Raw genomic sequence first — 22,281 nt, 5'->3', positions numbered from 1 at the left:
TATGCTGTGCAAATAGGGTGTAAAATCAATTGGTAAATGCAGTTGGGACATCACACCACCACAAGCCACACCTAACATTTGATTGTGAAGTTGTGTATGCCTGCATGAAACAAAGAGAATGCAAAGTGTCAATCCATTTGCTAAACCCAACTGACATCTCCTCTGCAAAACTAATTCAATACATGCAATTAGACAGGGCCACACATGGGAAAGCAAATCCATACAGCAGTTGCAATAGTTAACTGGAGGTTCATTGGAGAATTGTTTGGAGCTGAGCTCCAGTTTAGCCAATAAGACCTTTGAAGCAGGAGAAACAGTGCAAAAGAGAAGGCCATCCATTACTAACCCTGAAAAATGGAGATTTTATCATTACCCCAGTGGTCCTTCAGTATAACTAGATGGAAGAGAGAAGCCAGTGGTAAGGGTCTCCTTGCACTGAAGGTCACAGGAGAGGATGGGAAGGGCTCTGATCAGGAGGATCTCTTCCCTTGGAGTCTTCCAGGAGCCAAGCTCTTGACTCTAAACCTTATCCAGAGACTATGAATTTCAAAGCCAGTCATAACAAAGACACAGCACCTTCTAAAGGTAGTGCCTGGACTGCACTGTCTGTAGAGATGAATGTCATCGTCACTTTGATCTTCCCAGACTCAGACTATTCCAGAATATGATGGGATATTTGCCAAATTTCACATCAAAGCATATCAGAGATGTTCTCTGCAAAATGAGTAGGAAATTCATATCCTTCAGCAGGAAATGGGCTTCTTGAAGGTTCAGGGAGTAATGACTGCACCTAAATGGCACTCTGGGCTCCACTTGGAAAATAAATGCTATCACTTCCTGAACATCCAAATAGTGGTAATGCCATATGTGCATGAACCTCCTGTGCCAAGTTCATTCCGTGATAGTCCATTGTACTTTTAGATAGTGATGGGCAAATGACTCGAGGGCAAGCGCTATCCCTTCAATCCTTGGCTCCTCAGACTAGACTGGACTCTTATTCATAAGTTAGAACATAATTATATCTGCACCCAAGGGATCATGCGGAATGAAGTGGAGTGTTTCAATGGGGTACTCAGAATTGAACTGTTGTCCAGATGTCTTGCCCTGTAGTACTCTATAAAAATGACCTAACACTATGCTATCATCAGATGTATGCTGTGTAACGTAGACATCGTAAGGACACAAACCTTGTCACTTACACTGCAGCAAGACGTGGAAAAGGAGAAGGAAGTGAGAAAGGGGTTAATGGAGATGGTAATCCAGTAAGATCATATCTTAATGTCTTTAGATTCACTTGGGGACCTGAGCCTACTAATTCAGCCAATGAAGGAAGTTATTTATTTTAAGATCCCTTATATATTGAAATATTCATGAAATGGAATTAAATACATAATAAAACCTTGGGCCTTGTGCATAACAGAAAGGAACATCAAACACAAAAGTGCCATGTTTTCCCACCTGCATCCTATCTTCCTCCCACTGTCCAGTGGCATTTTAACATGCCTTATTATATAGTCCAACATGTGCAGAAATCCACAATTTTCAGTCAGTTTCACACAGTAATGACATCAAACTCCAGTGGTTTCAAAGTCATCACTGCTGCAAAAGTCAGGCCAATGACAATGTAGTTGTATAAATGTAGTTTTAAATAGATTTTAGTTGCTTTCAATCAGATCAAATTGAGGGTAGACACCCAACTGGATTCAGTCATTAATGTTAATTTAAACAAAGCTGCTGCATTACGCTTTTACATCAAATGAGCAAATAATTACTATCAGCATCACATTTCATTTTCAATTCCTGTAGTTTTTTTGAAATTGAATCTCTTTAAAAACTCCCTACACAGATCAGTTCCAGATGACATATCCTGTTATTCCAAAACTGCTAACAGTGACAAATGCCATAATAATACTAAATGCCTACTCACAATTATATACAAATTAAAAATCAGTGCCTTTCACATTACTGCCATTTGCTAATTATCAAGGAATCCTTTAAAATCTAAGTAATTATACTCCAATATGTAAATAAACAGAAATGAAGCAGTGAATCAGGTGCAAGGCCCATTTAAAAGAGTCCTTTAACATTCTTAAAATAGCATCTGCCAATTTAGGACTGTATGAGGCAGAGGTTATGGTAGATGTACTGTAATCCATACCTGCTGGTAGTCCAGGTAAAGAAGAGCTTTACTGTATATTTGGCAGCTGCAGAAACAGGGGTGTTATTCCAGATTCCGCAAAACCAAATAAATGCTGCCGACTGTCAGGTAGTGACTAGTATGCTCCACTGCTATTCAGAGTCCACTTGGAAGAGTAATCTGTCCCATCATTTATACTTCATCACTTTTTCCCCCTTCTTTGCTTAAGAAAACCAAGCTTTCTTGAGTCTGACAGTGGAACATGTAATGAACACCAAAGTATATGTAAAAACAATTGAAGTTCTCCCTAACAGAATGTGAAAGTTCATAGAAATCAATGTGTTCAAAAAATTGTATTCATTTTCCCCAATAATTATAATCATAAATAGGTATACAAATTCCTCTTATATTGTCATAGATGAAAGACAATGTAAGGCATTGGCAATGGCATTTTCCCTTGACACTGATCTGAAAAGTGCTCCTTTTTTTGCAATGAAATACAGTGTTCTTTTTTGTAAATAATCACACTCAGATAGTTGGCCATCTAATCAAGATAAAAGCAGTGTTAATATTTCACAAGTCAGGCAGCTTACTGGGAAGATTCTTTAAAAGATTAGTAGAAGTCTCGTGGTTGCAAGGGGCCTACTCTGTTATGGGAAGCACTGGGGAGAGAATTTCAAGATGTTCAAGTAATATGGTTAATAGAAGCTATGTATAACCTATAGTAATAATGTAGGTTAAATGTTAATAATTGTTGTTAACCTATATTGTTAATATAAGTGGTAGGTTCATTTGAGTAACGCATGTTGGGGCATCAGGTTTTCAGAACAATGCCATCCTATTCTGTGGGAAGTGGATGAGGTGGGGGCAGGTTGACCTTGCCTGCCTGACATGGCCAAACTTCTCACTTTACCTGAAGTGGTGGCTGTTCAATAAATAATAACTCTCCAAAAATATGGCACAATGTTGACTCTATTCGAGGAGGAGCTGGTGAGATGTCTGTGGAATTCTAGCATGGCATGACTTCTAAAGTAACCATTGAGAGATGGATTGATGTCCTGATGTGCCGTCACAATGAAGAGATGGGTGGGTGGAAGGTTTACATGTAATCTTCCATTAGAACTTAGAAACAAATCCAAAAGAGCTGGAATTCTGACAGAAACAGGCTCCACCATCAATCCCTGCCATTGTTGCCCAGACTATATTAATTACAAATTCAAAATAAGCTTCAATCTCCAGTAAGGGATGCATTGCCTGAATGATTACTGCAGGTAATGTAGATTACTGCATGTTCAGATTTTTAGTGTGATAATTTTCATGACATCTAATACACCCAAATAAAAAGATTCTGTAAATGTCAGCATTATTTTCTACAATGCTATTTACAAACCTGTACTGGACCTGATAAGCTCTTCCCCCACAGTTTGTCCTAGTAAATCATACTGGTTCAGGCGAGAGCCATCTTCTGCAACCACCACAGATTTTCCTGGTCCATCAGTCCAGTTGTAATTCACCTCTGTGCGGGTATATGCATCTGCAAACACAATGAAAGAGAGCTTGACTAGAGATTATTGCCTTTGGCTTAAATGCCACTCTGAACCTCTGCTTCTCATCCCTGGAGACCTATATGTAAATACTGTCCACCAGAAGAACCAAAAGCAGAAGGTAGATATTTTTCTTCCTTCAATAAAATTGCTGGCAATAAGTACCTGATTCTCATTAAATGTGAGTCAATACCTCAAAGCATTTATAAATAAACACATCTTTAACTTAAGAGGCATTATTACAATACTCAGATCCAAAACTGGAAACAGTGCACCAGTACTAGCTCTCACTGCAATTACATTAATAGACAGGTATAGTGGATTCATATGGTTACTTATGATTGATCTCTCCAGTCCCGGTATCTCCCAAGGATTCTCCAGGTCTCCTACCGTTCCACTTGCCTAAGAAATATGGTCTGGCGTCATCTAGACTGTAGGCCAGTCCCACTAGGACACTGCTTGCATTAAAATCATTAGAAAATACTTTGGCTGATACTTGTTCTGCAATTTTACAACAGCTTAGATTATATTGATTACTTAGATATAAAGATAACCCTCTTCCCTCTGAATGGTGTGATGTCAATATTAAGGAACGGGAGTGTATGAATATTTAGATAAAATTAGGCAAAAGGTATGAGGTATGTACTGTACAAAATTCTCAGGAATAAAGTCTCCAGTCCTGATATTCCTCAATGATTCTCTAGGTCTCCTGCACTTAACTTGCAGGAACAGATTCCCTGGAGTTTCACACACAAAATGCTGGAGGAACTCAGCAGGTCAGGCAGCATCTATGGAGGGAAATAAACAGTCGATGTTTCGGGCCAAGACCTGATGGTCTGGAAAGGAAGAGGGCAGAAGCCAGAATAAAAGGGTTGGGGGAGGGGGAGGAGCACAAGCTGGCAGGTGATAGGTGAGTCCAGGTGAGAGGATGAAGGTAGGTGGGTGGAAGACCATGGAATAAAGGGAAGGAGGTGGGTAGATTGTGAGGGTGGGGGAGGGGAAAGCGAAGGGGCCACAGGAATGAGAGAAAACAAGTTGGGGGGGGAGAGGAAAACGGAGGGGAGTGGTTACCGTAAGTTAGAGAAATCGATGTTGATGCTGTCAGGTTGGAGACTACCAAGATGGAATATGAGATGTTGCTCCTCTAACATGTGTCTGGCCTCAATATGGCAGCATGGCTGTGAACAGACATGTCAGCATGGGTATGGGAAATGGAATTAAAATGGCTGGCCACCGGGAGATCCTGGCTGTTGTGGCGCACAGAGTGAAGGTGCTCAACGAAGCAGTCCCCCAATATGCGTAGGGTCTCACCAATGTAGAGGAGGCTGCACCAGGAGCACCAGATGCAGTAAATGACACTGAGAGATTCGCAGGTGAATTGCTGCATCACCTGGAAGTACTGTCTAGGGCCCTGAATGGTGGTGAGGGTGGAGGTGTAGGGACAGGTGTAACACTTTGCACAGTTTCAGGGATAAGTGCCGGGAGGTCATCAGTGGGGAGGAACAAGCAGACATGAGAGTCGCAGAGAGAGCGATTCCTGCGGAAAGTGGAGAGGGGAGGGGAGGGGAAGATGCGCCTGGTGGTGAGATCCCATTGGAGATGGCAGAAGTTGTGGAGAATGATATGTTGGATGCGGAGGCTTGTGGGGTGGTAGGTGAGGACAAGAGGAACCCTATCCCTGTCGGGGGGGATGAGATGGCAGACGTATGGGAAATGGGGGAGATGTGGGTGAGGGCTGCATTGATAGTAGTAGAGGGGAAACTTCATTTTCTGAAAAAAACAGGACATCTCGGATGTCCTGGAATGGAAAGCTGAGAATAGATGTGGCAGAGGCAGAGGACCTGAGAGAAAGGAATAGCATCCATGCAAGTGACAGGGAGGGATAAGGTGTAGTCATGGTAACTGTGGGAGTCAATGGGTTTGTAAATGTCAGTAGATAACCTGTCTCCAGAGATGGAGACAGCGAGATCAAGAAAGGGGAGAGAGGCGTCAGAGACGGACCAAGTGAATTTGAGGGTGGGGTGGAAGTTGAAGGTGAAGTTGATGAAATTGACGAGCTCTACATGGGTGCAGGAAGTGGCACCTATGCAGTTGTCAATGTAGCAGAGAAACAGTTGGGGAGCATTAGCGGAGCATTAGCGGAGCATGGACTGTTCCACATACCGACAAAAAGGCAGCCATAGCTGGGGCCCATGCGTGCGCCCACGGCTACACCTTTGGTCTTGTGTTCCCTGGAGTTTCAACTGGTCTCTTGGAGTTACTGTAGGAGGTGGGAAAAACCCTATTATAACTTCTGACACTTTATCTTTCCACTTGTTTGTTGAACTCATTTAGTCATCCAGAATTTTTATTTATTTCATTTTGTCATTCTGCCTCAGCAATAAAGCATTTGAGGTTTGGTACAGCAAAGCAAAAGCAGAATAAAACTTCCTTTGATACATTTCACGTTAATTTCTTGGCATCATATCAAAAAAAACTGCAAAAATCTGCAGATGCTTGAAATGTTAAATAAAAACAGAAAATGCTGGAAATACTCAGCAGGTACAGTTTCAGAATGACCACAAATGTTAAATGTGTTTCTCTAAAAAAAACATCTGAACCAAGGCAATTGCTCACACCTGCCATTTTATGGCCTCCAAATTTCTATTATATTCTGGGCAGGTATGTGTTGTGGGCAGGATGTACTGAAGATTAGGGAATCAAATCTTAAGTAGAAGTGGAAAAACAAAGATAGTTCATGTACAATAATGATATGTTAACGAAGATTCAGCTTTCTTTTTTAATTTGTAAATCAGCTTGCTGGAAGTCTGGAAATTCGAGGGATTAAGAAAATCCGAAATGCGTTTTACATTGGGTAACTGGATGGCTGTTACCCTCTGGACAGTTGAGGAAATCGTAAAACATCTGGAGCATTAATATTAATGGAGAAAACACATACATCTGGACTGACTGCTGGAGGGAACGCACACGTCTGCATTGCCTGCATGCTAATGGATATGAACATACGTCAGTCAAACTCAGAGTTGGCAGTAGGCAATCACTCTTTCAAAAAAAAGTATACACAAAGGGATGCTCACATCTTCAGAATGATTGTAATACATATAGACATATATTGGAAAACTGGATACAGCCTAAAAAGTGGAAAATAGATGGACTGTCAGAAGTTTGCAGAGAAGGAATCTGACGGAATAATTTTCTAAAGTGGAAATATATTAACACAGCTATCTAGAGGAAAATGAAAAGTGACTACCATTTGTGTTCTGTTGAGCAGTAGAATGATTTATTCCCTTGTATACATCTGCTTGTCGTGCTTTTTATGCACACGAAGCACGTCTCGTAAATAACAAGCATTTTTGTGAACTGTAGTTTTATAATCAGATGGCTGCACACCACTTCTGGAAGCTGTAACATTGAGAATATTTATGAGCTTCTCTGCGTGATGGATCGTCAGTGACGACAGTAATTATAAAACTGCAAGATTCTAATACCGTTGCCGTCAAATATCTAAAAGCAACAGTTCTAAAAGGGACTTGCAAGAAAGATGGGTGAGGGGGAGGTAAATTGACAAACTCTTTCAAAATGATATGGGAAGCATAAATTATATTACAATAGTAACAGCTTAGTGATTTTCCAATACAGATTTAAAGCATTATGCCCTGCAAATATAGCTATCAAGCTCAATCTTCATTTCTACTTCAGACAACACAAAAAGTGTGCTTTTATTCTGTCTTTGTTGTGACTCATAGGATAAATCTAAAACAATAGACATTTGATTTACTGTAACATGAGGTTATGTCTTCAGACATTTTCAAGCAGCTTTCTCATACAGTGAATCCAAAAATCATTACATATGCAATAAAGTGGGAATTCTCTCTGCCACAGACCTCTATAACAAGACAGATCAGTATGTCCAGGATCACAGTGGGTTCGACCATTTAAAATGCTGCTGGCTGCAAGTTATACCGGCACAGGCACCATTTTGGCACCTGCAGTCAGTCTGGGAGACAATGCAACCAGTTACATAACATGCCGGAACCGGCTCTGTGTTCAAATCCTGCTGCAGTGTTGCAAATTCCTTCAAATTGGACAATGTCCAAGCATTTATTTCTGGGGTCTTTGCAGATGTGACCCCAGTTGCATTGGTATTGTTCCCTCTGTAGCTTCAACTCTTTTATAGCCTATGAAGTGCTGTTTATCTTAAGGGTGAATATTAGTCTGGTCCTGAATAGTATCACGTGATCTTTTACCTTCACATGAGGGAGCAGAAAAAGCATCAACTTAACACCTCACTTGTTCAAACAGAGACAGTTTACCCCTCCCTCTGTTTGCCTTGGAGTATCAGTTAGAATTTTATGCACAATTCTCTGTTCCTCTCTCTGCTCAACTCTTGCATACCTCCCCACAGAACGCGAGTTGCTACTCCTGATAACTGGGTAGCCAATAGTCCTGTTATGGTATTAGACTTCTTGCTCCAAAAGGAAAATTGGCTATGTAGAGTGACACTGATATAAGACAGCAAATGTGGGAAGAGAAACAAATAACATTTTAAGTTGAAAATCCTTCATCAAATGTAAGGTCATTAACCTGGAATGGTAACTCTATTTCTCTCTCCACTGCTGCTGCCTGACCTGCTGAGTGTCCCCAGCAGTTTCTGTTTTAATACATGGAATGCACATCTCAAAATAATTCTGTGCATCATAAAATTCAACCCAAAGTTCTATTAGAAATTAAAGAGAAGGTTCGTCAACTGTTAATCACATTGAGCTCATAAGTTCCAGTTTAACGAGTAGAGAGGCTTGTCACAAGCAATAAAAAGACATTGAACTTGGCAGTGTGAAGCCCATTCTTCTCATCTACCCAACCCTTGCCCAAAGTCAGCTTGAAGAAACACCTGATCAGCAGAGCAAAGGGGCAAATTAAGCACAGGGATCTGCTAACAGTCATGAAAGGAACAGTTCTTTGCACAAGTAAGACATGAATAGAAGGTTTTACAAGCATCTCAGGATCAAGAATGGGTGGGCGAACCTGGGGCAGAAAAGGTTTCAACTTTGTTTCGGGAGCCTGGGAAGGGAACACTGGGAGAACTATAAGGAGACTATAAAATGGGTGGCAATTTAGCACAGCTAGTGGAGCTGCTGCCTCACAATGCTAGACGTCTGGGTTCAATCCTGACCCGGGGCCCTATCTGTGTGAAGTTTGCAATGTTCTCTCTGTGACCGTGTGGGTTTCCTTTGGATGCTCCAGTTTCCTCCACATCCCAAAGATGTGGGTCAGGAAGTTAAATGGCCACTGTAAGTTGACCCTAGCGTGTAGGTAGTGGTAGAATCGGTGGGGTGAGGGAGGAGGCATTGACGGACTGGGCTGAAGGGCCTGTTTCCTTGCTGTATCTCTATGATTCTGTGAAAGTAAGAAAAAATTTGGAGGAAACCATCCACCTGGTTGTCTTCTGGCCCCAGCTGCTTTTCCTCCTAGATTCACCTGATGGAAAAGCCACATAAGCTCTTAGGACGTCTTGAAACCCAATCTGCATATTTAGAGAAAAAACTTGCCATTTTTGCATGAGTGCCTTTCTGGCATGCTCATAACAGCATGTCAAAATGAGACTGTGGGAAGACCTGTCATCTGGTAACTTTCCTGCCTTTCCAGCTATAGGAAGGGAAAATCAGATCCCTAAAAACAGACAACTGCTAACTATTAAATCACCAGCAGAGGTGAAGAACACATTTGAAAAGTAGGAAAAGTCTTCCAGTTCCTGTATCCTAACCTGTTCTTTTAAATATGGCAAGTGAAGACCAAACAGGGGTGAAAAAATCAGAAGGACAGTTACATTGGGCTACTCTCAGGTATCTCCATACTGGTGACCTTTCATAGGCAGGGGCATATCCAATTCTTAATGAGCTGAATTTTTGGCACAAAAAATAGTTGTGTTGGCAGCCTCATGTCTATCCTGTTTTACCAGTTTTACCTTGGTTGGATGAGCTTCCAAGGCCCCAGGAAATCCAGAAGCTGAAGGGCGACTTTGGAGTGAAGGAAGAGCTTTCTTACCTCCTCAACACTGCACTATCAGGTGTCTTCCATACATCCCTCTGTGTTCGAGATTGAACTCCCACAAGATGACACCACACCTACCACAGCATCAGCCAACTTATTTGTAGCTGAGGTTTCTTCTGGAATGCTCCTCACCCATATGGAAGCCAAGCTTGTCAATCAATTTGACTTCCAGGCCAGAAAGGTCTGGATCCACAAAGGGCACAACACTGGAGGAAAACACAAAATTCCAGGTTTCCCCAAAAATTCTGCAGCTTCTAAACGTGCAATCCACCCCTGTCGATATTCAGCCCAAGTGGTCAGACAAGGAGAATGCATGAGAGTGTAAAAGTGAGAGAGAAAAGGAGAGTATTAACGAGACAAAGAGAGAAACAAACAAATAGAAAAGAGAGAAAATATCAGAGTGTCTCTGTGTGTAAGTGACAGGAGGGAGTTCTCCAAAGCCTCAGCTTATTTTGTTATTACTACAATGTCAGGTTCATCAACTATTATCGAATTTAGTGCAATCAATAATTTCACTAAAACCTGTCCCATTATATAGACTACATAGAACAGTACAGCACAGGAACAGGCCCTTCAACCCACCTTGTCTATGTCAACCATGATGCCAAATTTAAACTAATCCCATCTGCCTGCACATGGCCTGTATTTGACTATTCCTTGCCTGGTTATATGCCTGTCTAAAGGGCTCTTATACATTGATCTCGTATCTGCTTCTACTACTTCCAGGCACCTACCACTCTCCGTGTTAAAAAACTTGCCTAGCAAATCTCCTTTGAACTTCCCCCCTCTCAGCTTAAACCTATGCCCTCCAGTATTTGACATTTCCACACTCGGAAAAAGACTCTGACTATCTACCCTTTCTATACCTCTCATAAATTTATATACTTCTATCATGTCGCTCATCAGCTTCCAACACTCCAGAGAAAATGAGTTAAATTTGTCCAACCTGTGCTTAATACACTCCAATCTGGGCAATGTCCTGGTGAACCTCTTCTGCATCCTCCATATCCCTCCTGTGTTGTGATGACCAGAAGTGAGACCTAACCAAAGTTTTATACAAACAACTCTCACGTTACAGAAAGATTGCGTTCCTAGAAAACGGTCCATATTGCAATTTTCCACAACTTGAAGCCATGTTATCTGCACATGCGTCAAGAAACATCAGTTGAAAGAAAATAAATTTGGTGTTTATTTATTTACTTTGTTCACATAGATTCCATGATAGTGAATTTTATTCCGTATTTTATGTTTCTGGGTGGTGATCTGTGAATTCTCTAAAAGTGAATTTCCATTGCCCAAATGGCTGTAACGCAGGGGGTCAACTGTACAGCTGCAACCTGATTTACTAAGTTTATATTCAACACCCTGAACAATGAAGGTAAGTATGCCATACACCTTCTTTACCACCCTATCCACTTGTGTTGCCACTTTCAGGGAGCTATGGACTTGCACCCCAAGATCCCTTTATACATCAATGCTTCCGAGGTCCTGCCATTTACTGTATACTTTCCTCTTGCATTTGACTACCCAAAATGCGACGCCTCACACTTGTCTGGATTAAACTCCATCGGCCATTTCTCTGTCCAAATATCCCAAATATAGATCCTGCTATATTCTTTGACAACCTTCCTCGCAATCCACAATGTCATTAATTTTTGTGTTATCTGCAATCTTCTTATCAGGCCACCTACATTTTCATCCAAATCATTTAATGATTTCCAAGACATAATTACATTTCAGGAATTGGTTGAATGTAGCTTGAACACTTTTTGCAAAATAGCATTTAACTATCAATAGTTATGATGAAAGGTCATCAACTGGTAATGATAATTCTGTTTTTTCTCTAACCACAGATACTGCCTGACCTGCTAGGTATCTCCAAATTTCTCTTTTATTTATGCTTTCAGCAATGCAGTCTTCTGTATGTCACAGTACCAACATTTTTTCCTCTCTTTCCACCTTCATTCGTCTCCTTCTATTTACACCTCCTCCAAATAGATCAGCTTCACCACTCTTTCTCAGCCAGCACTGACACCATTTGTGGTCACCACCCCAATACAGGCATTGACTTTGCTCTCTCCCTTCTTTGCAAATTAAAACAGTATTGATTTCTAACTTTTTCCAAATTCAAATGAAAGGTCATCAACCTGAGGCAATTACTCTTGTTCCTCTCTCTCCACTGATGCTGTTTGATCTGTTGAGTATTTCCATCAATTTCTGTTTTTATTTCAGAATTATAGCATCTGCAGCTTCCTTGCTTCTTGATTGATCTACATTATTTGTGGCATCAAAGATCAAAATAAGTTGCATCTGGAGCACAGTAAATGTTCTAGACATTATTACAGACAACAATAGGGATATAAAAGTGAATCTTATACTGAGAACACTATGACATGGACTCTGCTTTGTGAGATAATATAAAATAGATGATATGCATGTTCACAGTCCATTTTAGATCTTTCTCCATTTTTTACTTCACTTCAATTTATGTGGTCAAGAGGCTAAATTATCCAAAATGCTAAGTACTTAAAATTACATTGCAATACTTGCAGTATCCATATGACATTTTGTCTACCATTATAACAAGGATATTAACTTAGTTTAAATGGATTAACTTTTCTGTTGATACATTGGCAAGGTCCATCAATGTCTCAAGAAATTTGACATTCCCACTGGGAACTTTGGATAACACTGTCCACAGCCAGTACCCCAGAAACACCAAATCATAACTGGTGCAGCCATGGTGACAGTCACCAGAGTGCATCGGTTGCTACATCTGCTCCAACCTCCATCTGCTGAGTGTGGGTGTAGCCTCCGAGGGACAGTTCACTGCTCTTCTCCCAAGCCAGTATCAAGCACCACTAACTGATTGACTTTGTCATTTCTCCTTTTATCTGCTAAGATTTCAGATGGCCTTGAATTCATGGAATGCAATAAAATGTAACTGGTATAATAGGAGTGCTTAAATCAAGCAAACCAGATTATGTACTAATCTCAATACTTACAGCTTCCAAACTTCAAGGGACAAGCATGTGCATCCATTGGAAAATCCTCTAGATGCATTGGGCACTCTGCTTGGACAGTAAGCCTGTGAGAACATATAGTAATTGACATTTTAAGAAATCACCAATGGTATAAATTGTGTTTTGTCACCAGCACTTTTTTTCAAAATTACATTGCATCATTTATAAATCTTCAGGTTTACAGAAACTGTTCGAATCCACATTGGCAAAAGGAAAGTAAAGCTGAATTTTCTGCATGTTGTTCTATCTTTAATAAGTGAACAGCTGAATTATTGTCTTCAAATTGATATACTTTGTATCTAAAGTGATTTTAATTAAATTAAGATCATTAACCAATAAGCCACAGTATCATCATCACTGAAATTTAAATGTACACATCTGCTATTTCAAGTAGCATTTGGATCCCTTATTATTCATAATTTGATGTCTATATTTTTCAGATTGCAATATTCAAAAAAGGATTTTGTTAATCAAAATCCATTTGGAAAGATTGTTCAAAATTTGACGAGTCTAGATGGAATAAGTAAGAATGTTTCCCAGAGCAGAAGGGCCAGTACAGATTTAACGCAAATGGCAGAAGGCTCAGAGGCAACAAAATCAGCATTATGCTGTTTGATTAAGAATGCACGCTGACTGAAGGAGTGGTGAAAGCAGATTCCATAATAAGATCCATAAGATATTTGCATAAATGTCTGAAAAGGTAAAACAGGCTAGACTGTGGGGAAAAAAAATCAGGAGTGAGACTAATTGGATAGTTCTTTCAATGAGTCGAACTTGATGGGACTTCCAGCTTCCCTGTGCTGTGCAGATCTATGATTCTATGATTTGCATTTTATTCACAATTAACACTAACCGTACTGGCAAAAATATCTTCTGAAGCCATAGTTGGTGACAAAGTAACTGACAGAAAACAAACACACAGAACAAAAAATTTGAATGCATCCAACTTTGGAAGTTGCAGAGTTCATTCCCTGCCCCTGAATGCTGAGCTTCAATGCTTCCACTATTCTGAGCCTCCCTTCTCACTATATTGGAAATAGGTTCATAATCAAATGATTGCTTGCGTCACTGAGACTGAGGTCAGTGCGGGGCTCGCACCTGTGATTGGAGTCAGGAATCATGTCAGAGAGGGGAATCAGTGGTCAAGGCTTGAATTAGGCAGGTTTGGTGATATTGGGAGTTGGGATTGGGAATGGCGACAAAGGGGAGCATAACGGTAGTGATGGGAGAGGGAGCTATCATGATCATTTCTTTAAGTGCTCCTCGTAATCCCACATTTGGGTAAATTAACTTCTTTGTTGGCCCTAGTAAAGAATCCTAGGTCTACTTTCCCTTGATTCATAGTCTTTGTTGTGGCATCAAACAAGCCTATTTGCATATAAGAAGAGCCAGCCAACTGTTTCAGGATTGAGTAAACGGTGCATTTTTTATGATCTTACACAATATGATAGATGGGTGGTGCACTTCTGGCTGGAAATGCAGTCATGCTTCCTGTTCGCTAGTCTGGGAGTTCGATAGTCCACCTGTTTGGACCAATTTCTCAGCTACAAATTAAAAGGATGAACTAAACAAAAGGGTGTGTATAAATGTCAGCTGCAATGCCTTCTTTAGAACTGCAATATGAAACTTCCCTGCCCTGTTATTATTTAGGTCATGATATGAATCTAATTTGGACACAAATGTTTGATTCTTAAGCCAATTGATCGACTAGCTACCATCCCTATGACTCCCCTTGGCATGACAAAAGCCTTGGTAAACAAATATTAAAACAAAATTGTATTCTACCTCCATTATTTAGCTCCACGGTCACTGTGCAGGGACAGTGAGATAGTATAAACTTTTTACTTATTTTAAACAGATTTCTCTATTATATTTAGTTCTCAATATTAACATTAATTTCATGGTAGGGACACAGGGCCAGCCTACCAAATAGACAAGTTGCAGAGATAGTTACTGCTATCTATAATATTGAATCTTTTACCTCATGGTATAAAGAAGGGTTCCATCATCTTGGATTCGGAGCAGCTTGTTTGGCATGGTCATGTTATGTGCCACCGATTTCTTGCCATTATAAAAGAATGTGTCTGGTGTCCATATCTTACTGGCCATCAGGTTGTTCAGTCGAAGAATATTCATTGGACCCTTAAACTTAAGCCTTTCATCTTTCCATCTTTGTCGAAAGAACACATCAATTGTATATTCCTGTTAACAGCAATCAATTTATGGTCAAAACAGTAGCAACAAAAAAGTAAATCATATAGACTCAAAACATATTGTAAAGTCAAGATCAAATCCATCACATTCCATCTGCTTTTCCCATGGTATGGTTAGAAGCCAGTCTTCACGTCATATTGGAACAATTTTACAAAGAAACTGGCTTGGATCTCTTGGCTTGAGACCAAAAACCCGACATTATTGTCCCTGAGTTTGATTATAGAATGCCTCAATAGGGAAACAAAAGAAAGGAACATTTTCGTTTCCAGTTTGTGATTTCTTGGAACCCAGAAAATGCATATTTCTGATTGTGAAGTGATTCTGCTAATGTGAAAATTACACTGACAACATCAAATTTTCAAGTAAAACATCATCAGTAGTCATTATCAATACTTTGTTAAATTCCCATAAACAGGATAAAAATAAATGAATGGAACTCTCAGTTTGGAAGCTGAAATTTAATTTCAATTATTTTGATTTATTTACACTTGAAAATGTCACTTGAACCCTGACCCACCACAGTGACATGAGCATGCAAATCCATATCGCCTACATGAATGCATTTTACTTAAACAGCTGCAATTGAGGCATCAAATTGAAATTTAATGTGCAAATAGAGTACAAATATGTAGTGTTTGTGTAATTAATAAAGACCAGAATACTTAAGGATGTTTAAATCTTGTACAATGTATTCTTTACACTGACATTTTATCTGTATTTTGAGAACTAGATTTTATGACTATTAATAAGATCAGATATGAATTTGACAAAATTGAAGTAGTTTTCTGGTATGCCTGCAGTACCCTGCTCTGTTCCTTGAAAATTCCTGCAGGGGTTCGTGTATTGATCTCTTGTGATTTTAGCCATTTCTTTGGCAGACTGTTGGGTGAAATTTCCATGCAAATCTACTTTACTTTGAATTCTTGCCATTGTGGGAGGACAGTATGAGGTAGCATTATGAGAATCTGCTCAAGGTGTAGAGCTTTACTTCACAAGCATAAAATGAAGATACTGCATATAAAATTGTATGTGTCACTTGTGTTTACTAGTGCACCAAAATGAAGACTCAAAATTAACCAGTGTGTGTGCAGATATTAACTTATGCTGAATATACCTGAAATATAATGGTGACAATGCTTAGCAAGGATAGTCTCTGTTATGAAGTAAACTATTGACTGACAAAGAGAAATCCCAGGATGTTGTGTGACCTATGTGGCTGACTCTGAGGAAAGCATAGATGGTCTGAGGAAATTCCTTTATTTTTACAGCATCATTTACAGCACATGGCACATGTCCAGCCAGCAAGGAGGCTACATAATGTGGTGAAAATGTGGTCAGCCAGGGTGTGACCCCACACTTAAGCATCACAAAACCGAGATGCTGATTGCCTTTCGAGAATAACACAGTAAAATATTTGAAAATGCTACTTTGTTGAAATCTTATGAAGTTCATCCAGTGATTTTCAGCCTCAGTCCCACTTGGAGCCTAAAACTTGCATTGAATTTCTGGTACCGCTCAGCAGCCCTACAGCTACTGGTAATATGTTGAATTCCTCTAATCCCAGAGGCCGATTGTGTTGCGCACAACACATTGGGTTTCATGCACAATAGAACCATGGAGCAACAGGTTTACATTCCACATGTACATTCCACAGGTACAAAACCACATGTTTACATTCCTTGCCAAGTGACAAAGAATTTGTAAGGCAATAGCTTTTAGAGGATTCTACTTCATTTTAAAATGCCAAAACCTCTTTGTTGTTCACAAATGTTTTTCTGTTCTTAAATAAAATTTACATTTGCACTGCACACATAACATATTTGGTTATTTGTTTCCAATGATCATTCTGTTTACATGGAATAATTCATTCTTGGTACTGAAGAAAAGTACAATCAACAGTTATTTCTGGAGTTGCTAATTAGAAAAGGGCAAATGTATAATTCTGCTAATCAAGGATGACTGAATAAATTCCCTACTAGATGTGTGACAATAAATGTCACAGAATACCCAATATGGTGAATCAAATTACATCTTTCTCCAGTAGCCATAGCAGTTAACATAAAACACAGAATAGATTTTAGAAAAAGTAATTAAATCAGAAATATATTACAGTAATGAAGATGAGAATGTTTATGATGTTTCCACGTTACCTTCATAAAATTTGCTACCATTAAGACACAGGGATGAATACTTTGTGCCTTACAGAATTGAATTCTACTTTTCTGAACAATGAAATGATGGAATTAATAAGCCATAAGAAAACAACATATTTCCTGTTTACCTAAACCCTGAACAAACATTACAAAAGGGAGTGGTATGAATGAGAGAATTGTTCAACACTGGTGAAGCTTTGAAGGTGAAGTAAATATTGAAATATAAAACATTGATAAATGGCAAGACTTTCCAGTTACCAACCAGGCATAAAACTATAATTGCAGATAGGCCTACTGTTATGAAAATGATTCATTTTTCAGATTCAAGTGAAAATCTCCTCAACAGTTGGGATGAATGTGATAATCTGTCAGAATATGGTAAAATAGGAATGTTTCTGGAGTTCATTTCCTGGCAAAGGGTGATGTGGGGAAGGAGGGGAGGGGTGGGGATGTGCTGGACAGGGGGAAGTGAAGGGTGTGTAGGAATTCCGGACGGATTTGCAGGTAGCAATGGATTAGGCAGCAGAAGTCATGTCTTCCTTTGAGGAGCCTTGAAAAGCAATGCCACAGTGAATCCCTAAACTGCTACCAGATATTATAGATATCTTAGAAACCAATTGTTTGGTGGAGTTTTAAGGTTTATTACAATGACCATCATATTGCTTCAATGGAGTAATCAAAAAAAACAATTCAATATAACCACTGATGGAAAAAAATGTTGAGAATAAAAAGATTTTATCACTGGTAGATAGTAGAGTGGTTTAACATCTAAATGTGGACAGATATTCAGAATAACTGGCAGGGTAACATGCACTGAAGATATCTTAATAAAGCTAATGGATTCACCACAGGAATAAGTTAAATAATAAATTGTTGTTTTATGATTCCTACAATTTATTCATCTCAAGATTTTATTTGTAACAGAAACAAAAACAGGCAAAAAGGTATTATGTTGGAATTTGCTTGTACCTTCCACAAGAATGTTACTGACCAAACTGGGATTGTTATTTCGGTTGTTCTCTCTTGGTTCCCTTACTCAAAAGTATTGTGTTCCACTATCCCTGCAAGCTGAGCAAATTTTCAATATTTCATTTGTAGGTAGGCCAGATGTGGCAATAAAAGTCGAAGTAAAACAGATAATGCTGGATGATTGAAGGCACTGACTTTAAGTGATAACTCTGCTTCTTTCTGTGGCTGTGCAAATAAACTAAGTATTTTCACCATTTTGTTTTTATTTCAGATTCTTCAGTGCTTTGCTTTTGCATAAAAAAGTTTATTGGCAAACAGCAGCAATTTGTTCTGAGCAATCACAATGAATGTGCAACACCTACCAGTAAGATTGCCAACAAGGACAAAAGAAATGAAGCAAATAAGAATTAACCTGAAAGTGTTCTCAAATATTAAAAGCCAGATTTACTTCATTTCTTTTGTCCCCAAAATGAAATAGAATCTAGAACTTACTGCATAAGATTCATCACATTACAGTGCAGACTTTAATAGCTGTTATCAACTCTAATCACACTTCCTGACCACTTCCATGCACTCATTAATATTGTTCTTAAAATTATGTAAAGCTAAGCATGAACAAAGTGAACATAATACTGTTCTCTGGGATACATAATTTCTCCAAGCTGAGCAATAAATATTGAAACTAATTTTTTGCTGAATCAACATTTTACCCCTGTGCAAAAGGTGTAAGAGGTACAAATCCCCTTACACCTCTTGCCTAATTTGTCCTAACAAGCCTCTACTATGAAAGCCTTTCCTGGTAATTTACATAAATTCACATACATTGCTGCATTTACTTTGTCCCATCCACCCAGATCTGTCCCAAAAGTTAGGAAAACAGAAAAATTGTGGAAATTACAAATATTTTAGCAGGGAAGACAGGAAATTGGAAAAGAGTGAAGGATTTTAATAAGCTAATATTTGGGTCTTTCAACTATGTTCAGGGACTGGGTCTGTTTAACCCAAATTTATTGCTGACACCATATTTAAAGAGAATACAAGTTATACCAATAACAGAGAAGCAGGACGCTGACTGACTAAGTGAATGCTCAAATTAGTGGCAAACAGAGTCCAATGTAGGGAAACCAATGTGAGGCAAACTACCTTGGAATGAAGGAGGATAGATCTTATAAAAAGCAGGAAGTTAGGAACTGTACAGGAACAGGGAGATTAGGAATCCAAACAAAGGAAAAAAAAACATTATTACTGAGTGAAGAAAACAAACTGATATCTTTTATTTCAAGGGAACTGAAATACATGGGGATTGGAGTTCTACTACAGTTATTCAAAGTTTCAGTTTGATCCTTGTATGCAGTACTTCTTTCACTTCTGGGCACTGGACCTCATAGACCTTACTGCAGGTGTGGTGCAGATTCACCAGAATGCTGGCCAAACTGAAAGGGATAATTTGTGAAGAAAGGTTACAAAGACTGAGCTGCAAAACATCCAAACATCCATTTAATGCTGCCAAATTCCAAGTGCTACCAAACTCAGTGCAGCTCTTCCACATACTGCTAATTACCAGGAAGATGGTTCCAACTGATATATCACACATAATTACCCTATTACATGCCTTGGTCAGGATAAAAAGCTAGCAGCAAAAGAATATATATATAATTATTTAGTCACCTCAAGTCAGTGACATTATCATAGTATTTTACATACACAAAGATATCTAGTTATTATGAGCAATTTAATTCACAATTTGTTAGTGATATATTACAGATCTTACATATGGCACTCACTTCCATATAAAAGATTTGTTCTATCATACAGTTCTCCCATGCCTGTTCTATCCTGTCAATATTGTTTACCTATGCTGCACAATGCCATTCGCTTTTTATTGCCTGGCTCAATCCCCTCCTGCTCTTCAATGTCAGTCTGCATCCCTGGCCAAGTCCCCTTCATTCTTTAATGATGGCTTCTCCTCCAAACCAGAACGATCAGATCCCCTACAGCACAATCCTAAGGGTGCCCTGCAACCTGCACTACATCCCTCGCTACTTTGCGATTAAACATCCTCCACTTGCAGCCAAGCTTGAAATCAGATTTCTCCATTCACCTCTCATTCATCACCTCCATCCAATAGTAAGGAAGTAATAGTAGTAAAAACAAGAAAAACTGCAAAACTGGAAGAGGCAAAAAGCCAACAAATAGAATAGAAATGAGACAGAAGCAAGGAGGAGGAACAATGACTGACAAAATATGTGGAGACCAGGAGAATGCAGTTCAAATGAGGACAGATTAGAGAACATGCTGTGAATACCAGAAACCAGTATCTGCGTCACTTATGTCTGATAAGCCTTCAAAAATATGGCTGAAGCAGCACACAATGACGTTGATTTCCTGATTAAGAGCTCTGAGCAAACATGAAGAACTCAAGACAAACAAGAAATCAGGTGGAGTAGTAGGCCACCAGAGCCCTCAAACCTGCCCCTCCATTCAATATGCTCATGGCTGGTCTATGCTGGACTTAACACCAGAACCCATATTGAGCAATGATCAGGAAATCACATGCCAAGCTGCCCTATCTTCCATTAATTCATTAAATAGATAGAAAATTTAGTTGCACAGAGCTGTGATTTCTTGATTATTGCTCCCTCTAAATGGCACTGTTTGCTGGGAACATTTGAATCTGAAATCAGACCAAATTCTTGCCAGAACTAAAGTAAAAAAAAATAGCGTTGGAGTGATAAACCACAGAAACAGATGCATCAGCTCACAGATGGTGCTTGACCTACTGAATATTTCCAGCAGTTTCTACTTTTATTTCAGATTATCAGCACTGCAATATTTTGCTTTTCCTCTTACAACTTAATTGAGTATTAAAGTATGAAATGTCTTCACCCATTGTGTGGCAAACTTTTGGAATTCTCTGCCCAAGAGGGATTTAGGCACACTATCACTGGATATATTCACAGATTATAGGATATTACGGGAATCAAGAGATATAGGGGCAGTGTGGCAAAGTGTTGCTGAAGTAAATTATGAGCCGTGATTTTATTGAATGGTGCAGCAGGTGAGAGATTTCAATTGGCCTAATCCTCTTTCTATTCATATCTTCTTGAGAGTCACCACTTATAGCCCTAAATTCAGGCTTGTTGGGCAAGCTGTCTGTTGAGGCTCAGCAGCCACAACAAACAGCCTCAAGAAGGTAGGAGTAGCCCAAGGTCTAGTTTCAGAAAAGCATGCATTGCTTAATAAGTGGGAGTTAAGTCCTGAAGGCAGGTCCAGAGTAACATTTACTTCATTATTAAAAAAAGGACTCAACTGTTAATTAAACTTGTTATAATTTTGCAGCATAGACTGTGTATTAATTTTAAATCTTTTTTCTGTATTAGTAAGACCATTATTCTTAGCAGCACAAATACTTTTATTCTATTTGCTTTGGGGAACAAATTTTGTCTGCTTCTAATGAGGTAGTCCAATAAAAAGTTTGCCTTTTTCAACCATCAAAAATATACAAAAATTCCCATATGTAAAATCTAGACATTTTCCTTGTTTTAAGATATTTTTATTAGTCACATGTACATCAAAACACACAGTGAAATGCATCTTTTGCGTAGAGTGTTCTGGGGGCAGCCTGCAAGTGTCGCCACACTTCCGGCGCCAACATAGTATGCCCACAACTTCCTAACCCGTACATCTTTGGAATGTGGGAGGAAAGTGGAGCACCCGGAGGAAACCCACGCAGACACGGGGAGAACGTACAAACTCCTTACAGACAGTGGCCAGAATTGAACCCGGATCGCTGGCCCTGTAATAGTGTTACACTAACTGCTAAGTGTTACGGACTCAGTGAAAGTCCCTTTAAGATAGAGAGTGTGTGTGTATGTGTGTGTGGGGTGTGCTTACGTCAATAGAAGATAAAGGACGTAATGACGTTGTTGAAGAAGAAGAAGAAGAGAGAGAGAGAAGGGAGAGAGACACCAGCCTGCTTGTTTTTCTCTATCGATGGATGAGAAACAATAACTGTGTTTGCCACTGAAATCCATGTATGGAAGTTGGAAGTAATCCGGTGGAGTTCACTTTGTTGCTGACCTGTAGAAGGAAACAGGTATTTGTATGTGGACGACCACGGTTCGGATGCTTTTCGGGGTGAGGAAGTCACTACCGAGTAAACACTGAAGTGTCGTTTGGGTTCCATCGTG

At 39.4% G+C, this 22,281-nt stretch overlaps 1 protein-coding gene across 2 annotated transcripts in view; it reads right to left on the bottom strand.

Annotated features, from left to right (window-relative positions):
* gabra2a (gamma-aminobutyric acid type A receptor subunit alpha2a) overlaps positions 1 to 22,281 on the bottom strand; it is a 152,078-nt gene that overhangs the window by 28,055 nt on the left and 101,742 nt on the right. For both annotated transcript variants that reach the window (XM_052032074.1, XM_052032081.1), the window contains exons 5-7: positions 14,737 to 14,957; positions 12,738 to 12,820; positions 3,528 to 3,671 (exon numbers count right to left, since the gene is read on the bottom strand). In XM_052032074.1, the coding sequence (XP_051888034.1) occupies positions 3,528 to 3,671; positions 12,738 to 12,820; positions 14,737 to 14,957 (448 nt within the window). The remainder of the gene's footprint in view (positions 1 to 3,527; positions 3,672 to 12,737; positions 12,821 to 14,736; positions 14,958 to 22,281) is intronic.

Source organism: Pristis pectinata, chromosome 2 (assembly GCF_009764475.1).
Source record: "Pristis pectinata isolate sPriPec2 chromosome 2, sPriPec2.1.pri, whole genome shotgun sequence".
In the NCBI taxonomy this organism is placed as follows: Eukaryota; Metazoa; Chordata; class Chondrichthyes; order Rhinopristiformes; family Pristidae; genus Pristis; species Pristis pectinata.
The sequence above is the reverse complement of the archived record's forward strand: the minus strand, read 5'-3'. Positions and strand labels throughout refer to the sequence as shown.